The 14147-nt window shown below is 41.5% G+C and overlaps 1 protein-coding gene across 1 annotated transcript in view; it reads right to left on the reverse strand.

The window, feature by feature from the left end:
• Nucleotides 1–1156: 1156 nt before the first annotated feature.
• The window catches only part of brinp2 (bone morphogenetic protein/retinoic acid inducible neural-specific 2), a 217191-nt gene continuing 204200 nt past the window's right edge, over nt 1157–14147 (reverse strand). The window contains exons 7-9 of the mRNA XM_079347800.1: nt 8330–8552; nt 4058–4364; nt 1157–3248 (exon numbers count right to left, since the gene is read on the reverse strand). Coding sequence (XP_079203926.1) covers nt 2427–3248; nt 4058–4364; nt 8330–8552 — 1352 coding nt within the window. The 3' untranslated portion in view covers nt 1157–2426. The remainder of the gene's footprint in view (nt 3249–4057; nt 4365–8329; nt 8553–14147) is intronic.

A 14147-nucleotide genomic window follows, 5' to 3' on the forward strand; every position in this document is an offset into this window, starting at 1 on the left:
GCGGTTTCAAAAGGATATGAGTGAGAAATCTCAAAGACATTTAAAAACTTAACTTAATGATTGTTGTTTTCTTCTGAAGTGTTGTACATTTCATTTTTTCCATGTGCCGAATTCAGTTTATAGTGACAGACATTTTGTATTAAATCTGTAACCTGCAGCCTTATAAATTCATATTTAGTGAATGCCAAAAAAAAAAATTTAAATGAAAGAAAAAAAAGAAGTTCATACGATGCAAAATCAGCATTTGGGTTTACTGCAAAAATTACTGTAATTGTAAATTACTTTTATTCAGACTCACAGACTCCTAGTGATGAGAAGAGACACAAGACCAAATTACCATATTTGACTGTTGTTTGAAACAGATCACAGATTTCAGTAACTCAATATATAAACTTACTGTGTTTCTGTGTACACGCTGGTCGCTCCTCTCGTCCGTTTGTAAAACTCTGCACAGTGATGCATGATGGAATATATTGCTACTTTTCACAGTGACTGTGGGACACATTGAGCGGACTTATAAAGGGTATGACATTGATCATTTAGAATTCGGACAGCACTAAAAAATTGCATGTCCACTACACAGTGAATAGGGAGTGGTTAAATCCCTGCCAGAAAAAAAACATACATGGATAGTTTGATCTATGGTTCTGTTAACTTAGGATATTGGCACAGCCGGTTACTTAAATAAAGTAAATATCCTTTTTTTCACTTACCAGGTATTCCAATTTCGGCACAGATGGTGTGCCAGGCCCTCTCCTTTTTTCCTGTCCTATTAACTATTACAGGTTATAACATCACATCTTTGTGTCAAAAAGCCCCGGTGTCCACAGACTGCCACGATCAGTCTCTACTCCATTGTCGATCGTATGACCTTCTAAGACCAGTGAATATGTTGAATGTGTCAGCGAAGTTGAATATTTTGAACTTGCGCAAAGTTGCAACAACGTGAATTTCGCATCCATTTTTTATATGGGGTGCGTGACATAACCACTAGGCTACCTGGCAGCTGACTTTTTTTTTGTTGTTTTTATTTAGTAGAGAGATGATGATGACAGTAGAGATCCCCACTAAAAATAAAGTAGTTTGGTTATATTAAATCATTGTGCTTCATAAAAAGGATGTTTGGAAGCAATGAAAGAAGAAAAGAATCCAAGAATAGATAAACCACTCTGTTTTTACTTAAGCAAGCTGAGCACAGAAGAATAGCTAAAAATGATATACAAGGTTTACAGATTTTTCAGTGACAAATTAGTGAATTAATTGAGTTTGCAGCACTTCAAAGTACCAACACTGCCAGAAAACGTGTAATTCCCGTTGCCATGGTAACCAGCAATTAACATTGGACCCATATGTAAAAGAAGAACAACAAAACATCTGCATCTTTGACCTGTGACCAAACCATTATAAATCGTCTAAAGTACTGGTGTGCACTGTGGAAAGTGACTCAAATCATCACAACACTAACTGAAAAGAATTAACTGCAGTATGTGTGACTGGCATTAACATGGAGAAGATACATTACCACGTAATTTCTCGAGAATGTTGTATGCTGTTCTGTCTTGGTAGAAATATTGAAATATAAAAAGCAATACAGCCTTTGCCAGGAAATCAAACACACAAACTAAATGTGCTTCTTATCTTAACATTGACTCTCCATATAAGGCATGAGTTTGTTCTGTTATAAACATTTTTTTGGTCTTTGCACTCGGTTATCTAAAAAGCAATGTGCACTTGTCAACACCTGGGGTTAGATGGAGCGTTATTTACAGCGCTGTTTCCGCAGACTTTTTTTTGTCACCATATCTGAAGATTTCTTTCTGAATTTCAGCAACAAAAAACAAAAATCAACATTTTAGGTGTCTTACCATTCAGTTTGTCGATGTGTACACCTCCTATTGGTATAGACACCACCAAGGACAGAACATCACTAACCAGATTCTCACTCTGATGTTAAGCATAGATACACGTTTTTCAAATGCCAGATAAAATGGAAGGCAAGGGTTAAAAAGAAATATTCAAAGACAGTAATAGGGTTCAGGATTATCAAATTTAAACTGTTAAGCATAACAACAACTCATTCACCACATATATATTTACCAATTTCCTTTCCCATGAGATTGTTCTGTAGCCAAAGAGGAAAGGGTTAGAAAAGGGGGAATCCTCTCCCATTGACTCGTTTTTCAAGACACCATAAGTTCCTCCCTACATAGCAAAACTGCATTTCATTTTGGCAAATGTTTTGGGTATACCACATCACAAGGGCTCTGTCAGGGTTCCAAGTCTTAAATCTATGACGCTGCGCCGTTTTGGTCCAGGAGGCCAACTCAGTGTGACCTTCCCTGCTAAGTTCAGGGCAGTCCGTGAAGCTGCGACTCCACTTCCCATGTCTACTTTCTTTCCTGCACCTGGCTTGTTTGCTAAGTTAGCTAGCTGCACAGCTGGGCAAGCTCAGGTTCAGGAGAAGCATTGGGGAGCTTGGAGTTGAAGATCTGGAGAGAGTCCTTGATGCGTGCCACCTCTCCAGCTGAGAGCTTAAGCCGATGGCGCAAAAGACAAGAAAACAGATCTAGAGGCTGCGGTGCCGGTGGAGACAGGCGGTTAATCCGGTCTCTCATCTCCAGTAACATCAGAAAGGCAGCGTCCTGTGTACCCTGTGTGTACGGGTAGTCCAACTGCAGAATCAAATCCTTGATGCCCTCTGGGTCAAAGTGCATGCTGTATCCAAACACTTTAAGGGTGTTGATCTTCATGTAACCCATGTTGGACGTCTGGTCATCAAGGTCCAATGGTTCATAGAAGAGAGTTTCATTCACTGTTGGATCATCTGTGAGAATGCGGCTTCTCAGGTAGATATGCACCGTTTCAAAGAAGGACTTCCACTTGTTGCCCAGAGACAGTGTCCAGTTGTAACACTGTGCTGTTGCAACAGCGTCCAGTCGAGTTCTCTCCCAGTCAGGGAAGTCAGGTTGGTTCACTGGCATGAACCAGCTCTCAGAGTGACTCCCTCCGAAAGGATTTACATATATCGCAGGCACAGGCTCCAGAGTTGAATTCTTAGTCAAGCAAATCTGAAAAGAAATGCCCAACAGCATGTGGATGAGATTGGACTTGTTCTTGTTACTCTTGAGCGTCAGCAACATCCTCTTCCTCCAGGCAGGATTAAACCAACTACCTAGACGCACGTCATTGCTGATGTAGATGGCGTGGACTTCTAATCTGCTGTCCAGTCGCTGCAGCAGGTACTTAACCTGAAACGAGAATGATAAGCTTTTAGAACCTTACAGGTACACAGTTTATTAAATATCATAGAAATACTTAAAATGACAGAATAAAAAACACACACAGACATGTTTACAGCTGTTTCAGTAGCAGAAACTTTCCCGAGGACTAGGTACCTTTGGTGAGACTGGTGATGGATTGGTGAATTTACAAAAGAAGGGTAGCTGGAAGCATCATGAGCCTCTGTTCCTACAGCTTACAAAAGTCCAGGTCACATCAGATACTTAAGGACCGATATAGAGCTTTTTCCTAAGAATTTAAATGTAGACTTGTAAAAAATGTAAACTTGAAATGGCTGTTGCTAAAGTGGCTAAATGAGACCGCGGTTGTCATGGAGACATTAAACATCATCACGCCGGGAACTCTCTCACTAATCCTCCTTACAGCCTGTTCTTGTAAATATTAGGTTAATAATAAATAGCTTCTCAAAACCGTTGATTAGATCAATGAATCATAGCGGTTGTGATGTCATATTAAACCAACTGCGGTGTAGTTAGCTTGTAGCATAACGTTAGCTTTTTACTTCTCACGGCTGCATTAACACTTCAAACTTCATATAAATGATGTTCATCTGTAAAGATTATCCAGCTGAACGAAACAACTATACATCAGAAACGTGTTTGACACAGAGCTTATTTTCTGCAATGATCCAAAATCCAAAGCAAAAATCCCATAGACAAAACCTTGTTCAAACCCATGGTGAAGCTACTTCAAGGTTTTCCAGTCTATAAAAGGTATGAGAATGAATGGAACACATATAATAGAAAAATCTGGAAACCTCAGCATCAGGCATATCCAAGTCCAAGTTCAGATAGTGGTCAAGGGATGCAGCAATGCTTGGCCGGCAGGAACCAAGATGAAGGAGGTTGCCGTGGTGACAGGCTCCACAGCGGGTTGCGTTGTCAGTGGCACAGGACAGGCAGGAGGTGGAGGAAGTGCCCACAACACAGGGAATGGCTCCCTGACAAGTGGGCTGCTCCAGAGGGCAGATACAGCTCTTCACCTCTTCAGAGAAGGAGCCCAACACACCGTGCTCGTTACAATAGAGCAGAGACTGGGCCCTGTTCAACCAAAACCCAACAGGCCTGCAGAGGAGAGAAGAGAGAAAACACAACAGTGCTGTCATGACTACAGTTCTGTACCTTGTGTTATTCCATCACCTAATATTGTGATCAGCCATGTCAAGCAGACTTATTGAGTGCTTTTCTAGTCTTCTCACTACAACAAGTGCTTTTAACCTGCAGGTCACACCTACGCATTCCCACACCGATGGCAGAGGCTGCTATGTGAAGTGAGATTCAACATTAACTAATCCATTCATTAGCACACTGCTGATAAAGCAGAGAGAAATTGGGCTTAAGAGTCTTGCCCGAGGATACAGCCGACGTGGCAACTCCAACGAGGAGTTTCACAGTACGTACAGTTTACCTTGACAGATCCTTGAATAAAACAATAGCCCTACTGACTAGGGATGTAACAATCCAGCTTTTAAGGTTCTGATACTGATACCAATTCTAGGACTGGAGTATCTGCTGATACCAAGTAGCGATCCGATACATGTATTACATTAAAAGCCTGTATTCTAAGCTGGCAGGGTATCCATTATATGTAAGGCACAATCAGGGTTTTCCAACATTGAAACTCAAAATGAAATACATTTGTAAGCTGACTGAATAGTTATTATAAAAAACAAATATGTGCCAGTACTTTGTTTGAATTTAAAAGTGACAACAGGCAAACGTCAGAGGTCCAGATGTCTGTGGCGAAACTCACACACATCTTTTAACTCTGATGATAAGTGGTTGCACAGTGTGTGCTTCTGCTGGAGCACGACACATCAGTTTAGCAGAAAAAAGCTCAAGCGTGATAGGAAGCTAGACACCGAAACAACATTAACACATCCAGTTTGTTTTAGAATAAAACACAGTTTTGACGGTTCAGAAAAATGACCGTACGAGTGTTTTGTTTACATGTTTTATATACATTTTTATAGCAATGCCAATTCGCTGCTTAAGTTGTTGGTGTGAAATATCTTCAAACTGCCGAGCCTTTAGCTGTAGCCTTTTCTATGCTATCTTAGTTCTGGTTAGCTCTCTGTCTTGATCAAAGCTGCCGGCGCACAGATGGTGACGTAGTACAGGTGTGTGGTTGGTGTAAACACAGCAACACCAAACTAAATTTAATAGCTCAGCTTTGAGGATTGGCTCCATGGATTGTCACCGATCCCTGATTCTGCTTTTTTCGTCAGGATTGGACAGATATCCGATACCAGGATTGGAGCCATCTCTACTACTGATGAATAATTAATACATGGAAATGTAGAGAACTGATCTTTCCCAATAAAATATGTATTTTTTTCTCAAGTTGTATAAACAATAATTATTTTCACAACAACTTGGTTTAGAAGAAAATAAATCTCTGATCTAACGACCAGGACTTTTCCTATCTGTCTTAACAGTGAAGTGAATCTCTGGTACTTTATCTTGAGAGTCATCACAAAGTCATCAGTGAGTCATCTAGCAGACAGCAGTAGGCCTAAAGTCAATGGGAGTCCAAATGTAATGTAAAGTCTTTATCTGCTGTGTAATGGCTGCTTACATTACTGTAAGGTTAATGTTGACCTATTAATGCTGATGCCCATTTCTAAACGCTGGATGGTCATGTTAACGAGGGCAAAGTTTTCAGATCACAGGGTAAACATGTTGGAGTAATCCCAAGATAACTCTGGAGAGGGCGCTAAACGGCCCGCCCTGCTTTACACGCCAGGAGTTCTTTAACAAGATCACATCTCGTCTCTCCATAGCCAGGTTACGCTGTTTTAATTGGCTGTCCCTCCCCTAGCAACCCTGCAGCGTTCTGCCCCACCTGGAAAGGCTTTCAGAGAGCTGCACAATCAGAAGAAAGTGGGCACATGGAAATCGGTGCATTACAAGAACAATTAGGCACCTCTGAAGTATCTTTATTTGTCTGTCTTGTAGTCTGAAGTTGCTGCTCGGTACAAATATGACAAATTTTCTGAAAATAAAAGGGAAGGGTGTTTGGTGCGACATCGGAGATGAAAAGGCTGGCATACATAAATTACCATCCACTTTGGTGCTGTCGCAGCAGCAACAAGTTCAGACTGAAATTGGCTCAGCAGAGATTCTATCCCCAGGCTAAGTTCAGGAAATCACACACCACGTTGCCCAAATGCTCCAGCAATTCCTTCCCCTCAGGCCTATGTAAATAGACAAAAATGGATGATGATAAAACAAATTGATTTGTGCAGGAGGAATAGGGAGCTTTTTGCAGCTCAGCAGTCTCTGATGACTTGTTGCTGTAACAAGGTGGTTTAAGACTCTGAGTGACAGGGTAAGGTGGAGCGTGAGGGTAAGGCTACAGGAAGGTGAGTGAGGGAGAGAAACACAGACAGAAAGCTAAGGCAGTGTGTGGGGGGAGATGAAGTGGTGGGTACTTGGGAAAGAACTGTCAGGGAAATTAAAGTCCTCTGTAAACAAGTGTCCGACTGTCAGCCTGGGAGAGGACTTGATTACAGCACACTCCAACACCACATACCTTACCTCCACAAAGGCTCCCAGCGCCAGTAAAGTAGACCCTTTATTTCACACCTTCCCTTCTTTCTGTCTTTGTCTCCCTCTTCTCATCGCATCTCGACTTTCTACTACAACTTCTACAACAATGTTCCCTTCTTTTTGAAACTCTTACGCAGCTTCAGTCCCTCTCAAATAAAGACATGAGGGTGCTTTGCTCTGGAGAACCATAGTTGAAGCATTCACTCAGCAAAGAGAAGTCAGTTAGCCTGTCACATTGGTTTTAACAACAGTGCTTAATGTGTTACAGCAGTAACAGCACAAATCAGTAAGTGTGTTTTAAGACCCCGGTCCATTTGTGCATTTCAAAACCCAGGGAGCTACATGTATATTGGACATTTCTGCACAATTTCCCACAACTCAGATCTAACGTGGTGATCAGGGGCGTCGGGGGTACTGAGAATCCTGCAACACCCCTCAAAATAGTGCACAATTAAAACCATCAGCTTATAAAATGTTTAACTTTATGTTTCCCACTTTTCATATCTAGATGCATTATACAGGGATATGTGTGTAAGCTGTGGTAGCTGTCACTTGTTTATCATGCATCCTGCAGTGTTGCAACTCAAACTACACTCGATTTACATCTTCTGCTGTTTGCTCAAGGCATGGACCAGGCTTTAGCCTTCTGCTAACAGAGCGTGCCAATTTGCACACACATGGGGAACAATAAACAAGTAACTTCAATTGATCATGTTGTAATGGATGGACGCGTCCTGTTTGCTCCGTGTTTGCTGGGGTAAAATCAATGAATGAATGAATGAATAAAAATTATGCAGTAAAGAGCAACAGAGCAGTGTCGGTCATACAGCAGTCATTGTCAACAGACTGTTGTCATGGAGACGGGACAGATAGGGCCGAACCAAAGTCAAAACTCATAGTAGCTGGTGCAATGGGCCAACAGTCACTAGAAAGCATAAAACGTAACATCGCTGCAACGTCATATTAAGGATTAAATGTTCCAAAGCTTAAAATAAAAAGGATATCTACCGTCAGATTTTCCTGTCCCAAGCAAAAGAGAGAGGGACAAAAGGTTTTGGAGCAGCTGCCTAAATAATGTATGTAGATTTGTTTCTCCCTATAAGGGAAAGATCAAGTTGATAGAAGTCGATGCTGTAAACATTCCTCAAGTGTTGAGTTCATGACAGTAGCCCTATTTAAGGAGACTTTAGCTTATTTAGATGTAATTATTGCCAGCCAAAACCAAAGATCCATCTCGGTGAATCTGCTTAAAAGAAATGATATTGCACCCCTGTGACATCATTTCCCCTCCCCTTGTGTTTAGAACTTGTAAAGAATCCAAAGTTGACTTCTTTCCAAGAAGATGGATCTGGGTTTTCCCATTGTGCAACGTTAAGAATCCTCCAGCTCTAATGAATCAGCTGCCAAAACTTTACATGATGACACATTACGCCTTCCTCGTTTATTTTGTTTCCTGTCAGGGTATGTCAGCGGGATACCTCTCTCGTGGCAGACTGATGCGAGGTTGTTTGGGGCAGCGTTTGCTCAGGGTGAACAGTTTCCTGATGATCTTCTGGGCTTTGCTCTGCACCAGGGCAGTGCTGGACTCCAGCTGGGCGTAGCGCTTCTGGAGGGACAAGTCGGCCGACCAGAACTTGGCGATCATGGACACATTCAAGAACCTGTCAGTGGGCAAGCGCTTCAGGAGGGCCTTAAATTCATCTGTAGAGAATGACAGAGACAGAAAGAACGAACAATTAGACCGACTTTCATCATTTCGCGTCGACAAAAACCCTTTTCAAATGCTGGAAACCCTTGCATCACAATCTGTTCCATCCTCTGTGGTGTGCTTAGATAATGACAGAGGAGCTGAAGGACTTTCATGTGTCATTAGAAAACAATAAAAAGCTGTTACGTTCTAATGAATTGTCATGACAGAGTAAACACCTGTGCTTCAATCTGCAGGGATGCTCATTCCCCTCACCATTAGACACTCATTTTATTCCCAGCAGCATCATTTGCAACACTGTCATTTGGAAACATAGTTATCTAACGATTGACAGCATGTTGTCACGTGCAGATGGCCTTTTTTAACTCTTTTTTTTTTCTTTTTTTTAGATCGTTAATTCTTGTTATAGAACGCTAAACCAAAAAACAACAACATTCAAACAGAAGCATGCAGCTCAATACGGACAGTTTCTACTCAATCTCTTTGGTGTTCTCCTCTTAAACGCAAATGCCACGAAACACTTGAGATTGTTATTCCCAGACAATAATGCAGCTGTCCCAGCAAGTTTGTTTCAAAGCCAAGGAAGCAAAATAGAAGGGAGTGGTTTGATCTGCTCAAGGATGATGACTTTTTTTTAACAAACATCACTTCAGGATCTTTAGCAGCATTGCAGCCATAACTAATTAAGCAGTGGTTCACAAAGTGGGGTCCCAGAACCCCCAGGGGTCTGCAGACCATAGCTTGAATAATTTACAAAAAATTGAGACTTGCACCACAAACTGGGACTTGCACCAATAAAATCAGCTATTTTGACAATACTCCCTCCCACTTTAGTTTTGTGCCTTAACTCTGACATGTTCTTGACATATTTGTCACTTTATAGTCACAATGATTGAAAAAAACAATCAAAATACCTCTGAGCCAATATGTTCTCAAAACTTTTAAAATAAATTCTTTGAATAGTATAAATTCTAATTCTATTGTGGTACTCCATAGTACATAAATACATTGTATTAATATGTGCTTATTAACATTGCCATGACAGACACAATAATGAGGGGCTCCTGAAAAGGGTCCATGTTTTAAAAAAGAACCCCTGCACTAAAGTATCTGAATGACCCATATTGTGTGGAGAGTAGCGGTAGGACCAAAACATCGCAGCGCATGCTAACAGATTCCATTCACCAACAACCAATCACAACCCTCAGAACTAGAATCCGGCCAAATATTTTGCATCGATAAGTAACTTAAAATAAATGCTGAATGATCTTGTGTTTGTTTAGCGTTTCAAGTGCTTTTACACCACTGGTCACACCTACACATTCAGTGACCATCAGTATGAGCTTATCCCATTCACACACTGAAACAGCAGGACCCACCCAAGGTTAAGTGCCTCACCCAAGGGCACATGGGATGTGTTGCTGCAGGAGTTGGGGGTCATAGTGTCTCTATAGTTTGCATCCCAAAGTGGATATAATTTCTTCTACTTAACAACAGATCATCTTGCCGGTATAACAATATCCACCTAGCCAAAATAGAGACCGGAATTAAGATGTTTTTATCAATTCAGATGGTCATTCTTCAAAAATGTGTGTGTGTCAATTTTAAACAAACAAACATTGAGCACTACTGGAGTGACTGAGAACATCTGCACAGGCTCGAACCTTGTGTTACATTTGCAAAGAGTTCCTAAAGCTGAGATCTTTGTAGATCACGTTCAGAACCAGTGAACAAATGTTTTGCCAGTATGATACCTATAGGAGAAATTGAACCTATTATTTCTTTTTCTACCAAATCCAGCTAAGTGAGACTTCATCGGATTGTTTTGGGTCTGCTGGAAAATCATATTCCCATGTGCTGTTGTTGGCAGCGAGAGAGTGAGGAAATCTGAAGCCAAGCCGACCCGAGCTGAGCCCAACTGATGAGACTCGAGCCTATTACAGTGCTCAGCGATCCCAGACGACACACATGGTCTTGCTCTCCCTTTCTGTCCCTCTCTCTGCTTCTGTCTAACAGTGTGATCCTTCTCTGGACGAGTGAGTCAGAATCTCCTGAGGTTTCTGCTTCGGCTTGTTCCTGTCTGGTTTCCCTTCCAGCCTTCTAATCTCTCTCTGTGGCCTCTTGTGTCTTCTGTAGCCTCTCTGAACTGATATGTAGGGCAACATTGACTGTTTATAACATGGTCTGAAAGGATTTTTTTGGTTTATGTAGATCTTGGCCCTTCCTGTGGACAAAGCTGTTCATCTAATATTCTGATATTTCATGTACATATGGTAAAACAAATCTTTTCAACATTTTATGCCTTTATTAAATAGACAGGAGAATGGATAGAGTTGGAAATCAGGGAGAGAAGGGCATGACATGCAGGACGGGAGCCACTGGTCAGGTATGAACCACCCAATTTGAGGACTACAGACTCCTTACAGGGTTGCACTACTAGCCAAGTCACCACCGCCCGGCATGTCTTGTTTTTGAAGGTCACATACTAAGCAAGATACACTTCTCCATGTTTCTCTCACACTAACATCTAAAAACCCCTAGTCATAAGAAAAGCTCATCCTCTCCGTCTTTTGCCTGTTCCACTTTTCAGAAAATATGTGCTCAAACAGGCCGTTTTGAAGGTTTTCCCTCCATGACATCACAAAGGGCAGTAACCCCTCCTCCAGGTGGGTGACACTCCCACTGCTTGTGTTTGTTGTGCCCTCTGAGTCTGCCTTCTCAATGTAAACAATAGGACATGGAGCGAGAAAGCCCGAGCCAGCCAAGCCCTTCCAGAGAGGGGGGCGTGGTCAGACACAGCTCATTTACATATTTAAAGCTACAGACACAGAAACTGCCTGTTCTGAGTAGGGCTGAAATAGAGGGGTTTAAAGGCATAATCAAATGCAGGACCAGAGAGGATTTAGAAGACGACACTTCACACACATGGTTTGGGGATATCTGACACTTACTCAAATTTGTTGAAAAGGAGGAAAATATGTAACCTTTATCAAAAATATTTCACCCTGCTTCCTTTTCTGCTTCCCAAATGTACAACTTTTCTTTACAATGCAGAATTTCACTCATGACTGAGGCTGTTTGAGCTAAATACAAACTAGCGTTATATTGCCTCGCCTTGGCCACTGTTTGTGTTGGCAAGAAGATGAAATCATGATGAAAGATGGCACACTAGGTCATCTGAATTTAAATTGTTAGTAGACTTATTTCATTAGAATACACAACATGGTTTCAGACCTCCCGTAGTTTGTTTTTTAGCCTCAGCACAGAGACCAGAAGTAGGTCTGAACTGACCATTAACAGGTGAGATCGACGCCTCCACATGCCTCAGCACATCCTTCTTCACTCCGTCCTACATCTTTCTTTATCTCCTCTCCGCTTTCCCTCCATCAGTGATTAACACACATTCTTCTTAACACTCCCTCAGCATTATTCAAGGCCCGCCTCTCCCTCTCTCTCTCTGTCTTCACACACTCTCGATAAGAATCATTAGCACCGTCATCACGCCGAGGAAATTTGTCTGTCTGTTTTCCTCCCTTTTCCTGACATTTATGACTCCATGTCTAAAATTTATGGACAATTTGGCTCACTCAAAATCTATCAGATAAAGAGGCCGGGGGGGTTGTTTTCCATAATGGGTGACCGCACGGCCTCAAAATCTCCATCTCTCTGCCGCGTTAGTGATTCACGGCACCATCAAGCAGAGACGACAGCTAAGTGACTGGCTGGCTAAGGCCTGTTCATTTAACTCCCTACAAGGACATGGGGTATTAAAAAGTGAGAGCCAGGATTTGCAGAAGTCAAACTGCCCAGCAGTGAAGTGGAGGGTGAAGTCCATCAAACTCAGAGGGTTCACTGCTGTCTGGTTTTTGGGCCTGGCTGGTATAGTGCAGCTATTGGGATTAGAGTCTTTTTCAGTAACTCTGACTCCCATGTCTAAGAAGTATTACAGCCTTTTAAAAAGATTGGGTAAAGACATTCATGAACCCTTCGGGATGAATGCTAATGACTTTGGTGATCCTCTGAATATTCAAAATGGTGTTTGATCAGAGCAATGGAGACATCATTTGTTGCTTTTTGTTATTCCCGTGAGTTTGCCCATGAGATAATCTGTGTTTTTTCCCTCAAAGATCTGCCCATCGAAAACCAAAAAGCATTGGTTTTTGGGTTCACAACATCACCCAAGAGGCCCTAAAAGCAGAATAATTTCTCCTCCTTATCCAGTGACTGTCTCTGTATTACTTTAATTGCCATATTCAGCTACTGGAGCTTTCCAGTTTCCATTTTAACAAGGTGTTGGCTATGGGTCACCCTCAGCTCAGCTAGAAACCAGCATTTGTCAGACAACAACCACCTGCGTTCAGTGTCACAATTATCCATCTGCCTGTGTTGATTGGTTGTTTTACAATATCTGGAAAAAAGCTATCTGACTTGTAAAAACAGTATTAACCAAACATGAATGAAATTGGTGTGATTTATTGCAACAAGCTGGAAGGAAATATTCTAAATACAAACCTCATTGATATTTGTCTGGGACTTGAACATATATTTTTCAAATGCTTTTGAAACAGAGTTTTTCCACGGCATCAGGAGGATCTTTGTGCAGATAAGCTTTTGTGAATTGTGGGCTCAAGTTGAAAAACTAGTTGCAAAGCTGTAGTTTGTCTTTATGGTCATCCTGTATGTAATCAGTCAGTAAACAGAACAGTTCACTCTTATTTGGTCTGAAGATGTCAAAAGTGATAGTTTAGATAGTAGTTCACCGGCCTCTGCGGGGATTAATGTGGAACTTGTTTGAATGGTACATATACTGATGTTTTTACTGTAGATAATTGCACTATATAACAAAACTAATTTAATTGATTCTCAGGGTTAAACGCCTCTAACACCTCTTTATGCATTAGAATAACTTTTGAATCAAACATAATTGTCTTGATCAGTTTGACATTTCTATTTGTGTTGTTATTTTCTGTACCATTAAATGATCTGTAAAAACATGCACATAAATCAATTGTAACACTTGCATATCCTTCCTGTCACACTGCCTCTGTCGCAGCTTGAATTGGAATTGATGGCTTTACGTCTGTCACGTGTCACACCAGCCTCTGCAACATATTCTCCTTCAGATGCCTTCTTTCTGTACTGTGCCCCTGCTTCCCTGTCTCCTGGATCAAATCCTCTCATTAAATCCCTCATGATTTCACACAACAACAACTTCAATTATCGTCTTTAATTCTGTTGCAAACATGACAGACAATAAGGTTGGAGTTGGGAAATGCAGCAGCTCTCTGACTCCTTTCTCTTTTCTTTTCTTTTTTTTTTCCAGCTCTGACGCCGCCTGGGAGAGACGGAGCGGAAAACAGAGGGTCCTGAGCTGTCGAGTAAGCTGCTGTCTTCATCACTTCAAAGTGTCTGTGGCATATTAAAGGCGGCGTCCATCACAAAGCGCTCACACAATAGTTAGCAGGGGACATTTTATGTGGCAGTTTCTATAGGTGCTTTGTATTAAAAAGTACACCTCAAGTACTTTTTGAAGTCAGATCCATCACTGCTGAGAGGATTGATCCATCTTTTTGAAGTGGCTTTAAAAA

Source organism: Symphodus melops (genome assembly GCF_947650265.1).
Source record: "Symphodus melops genome assembly, chromosome: 7".
Classification (NCBI taxonomy): domain Eukaryota; kingdom Metazoa; phylum Chordata; class Actinopteri; order Labriformes; family Labridae; genus Symphodus; species Symphodus melops.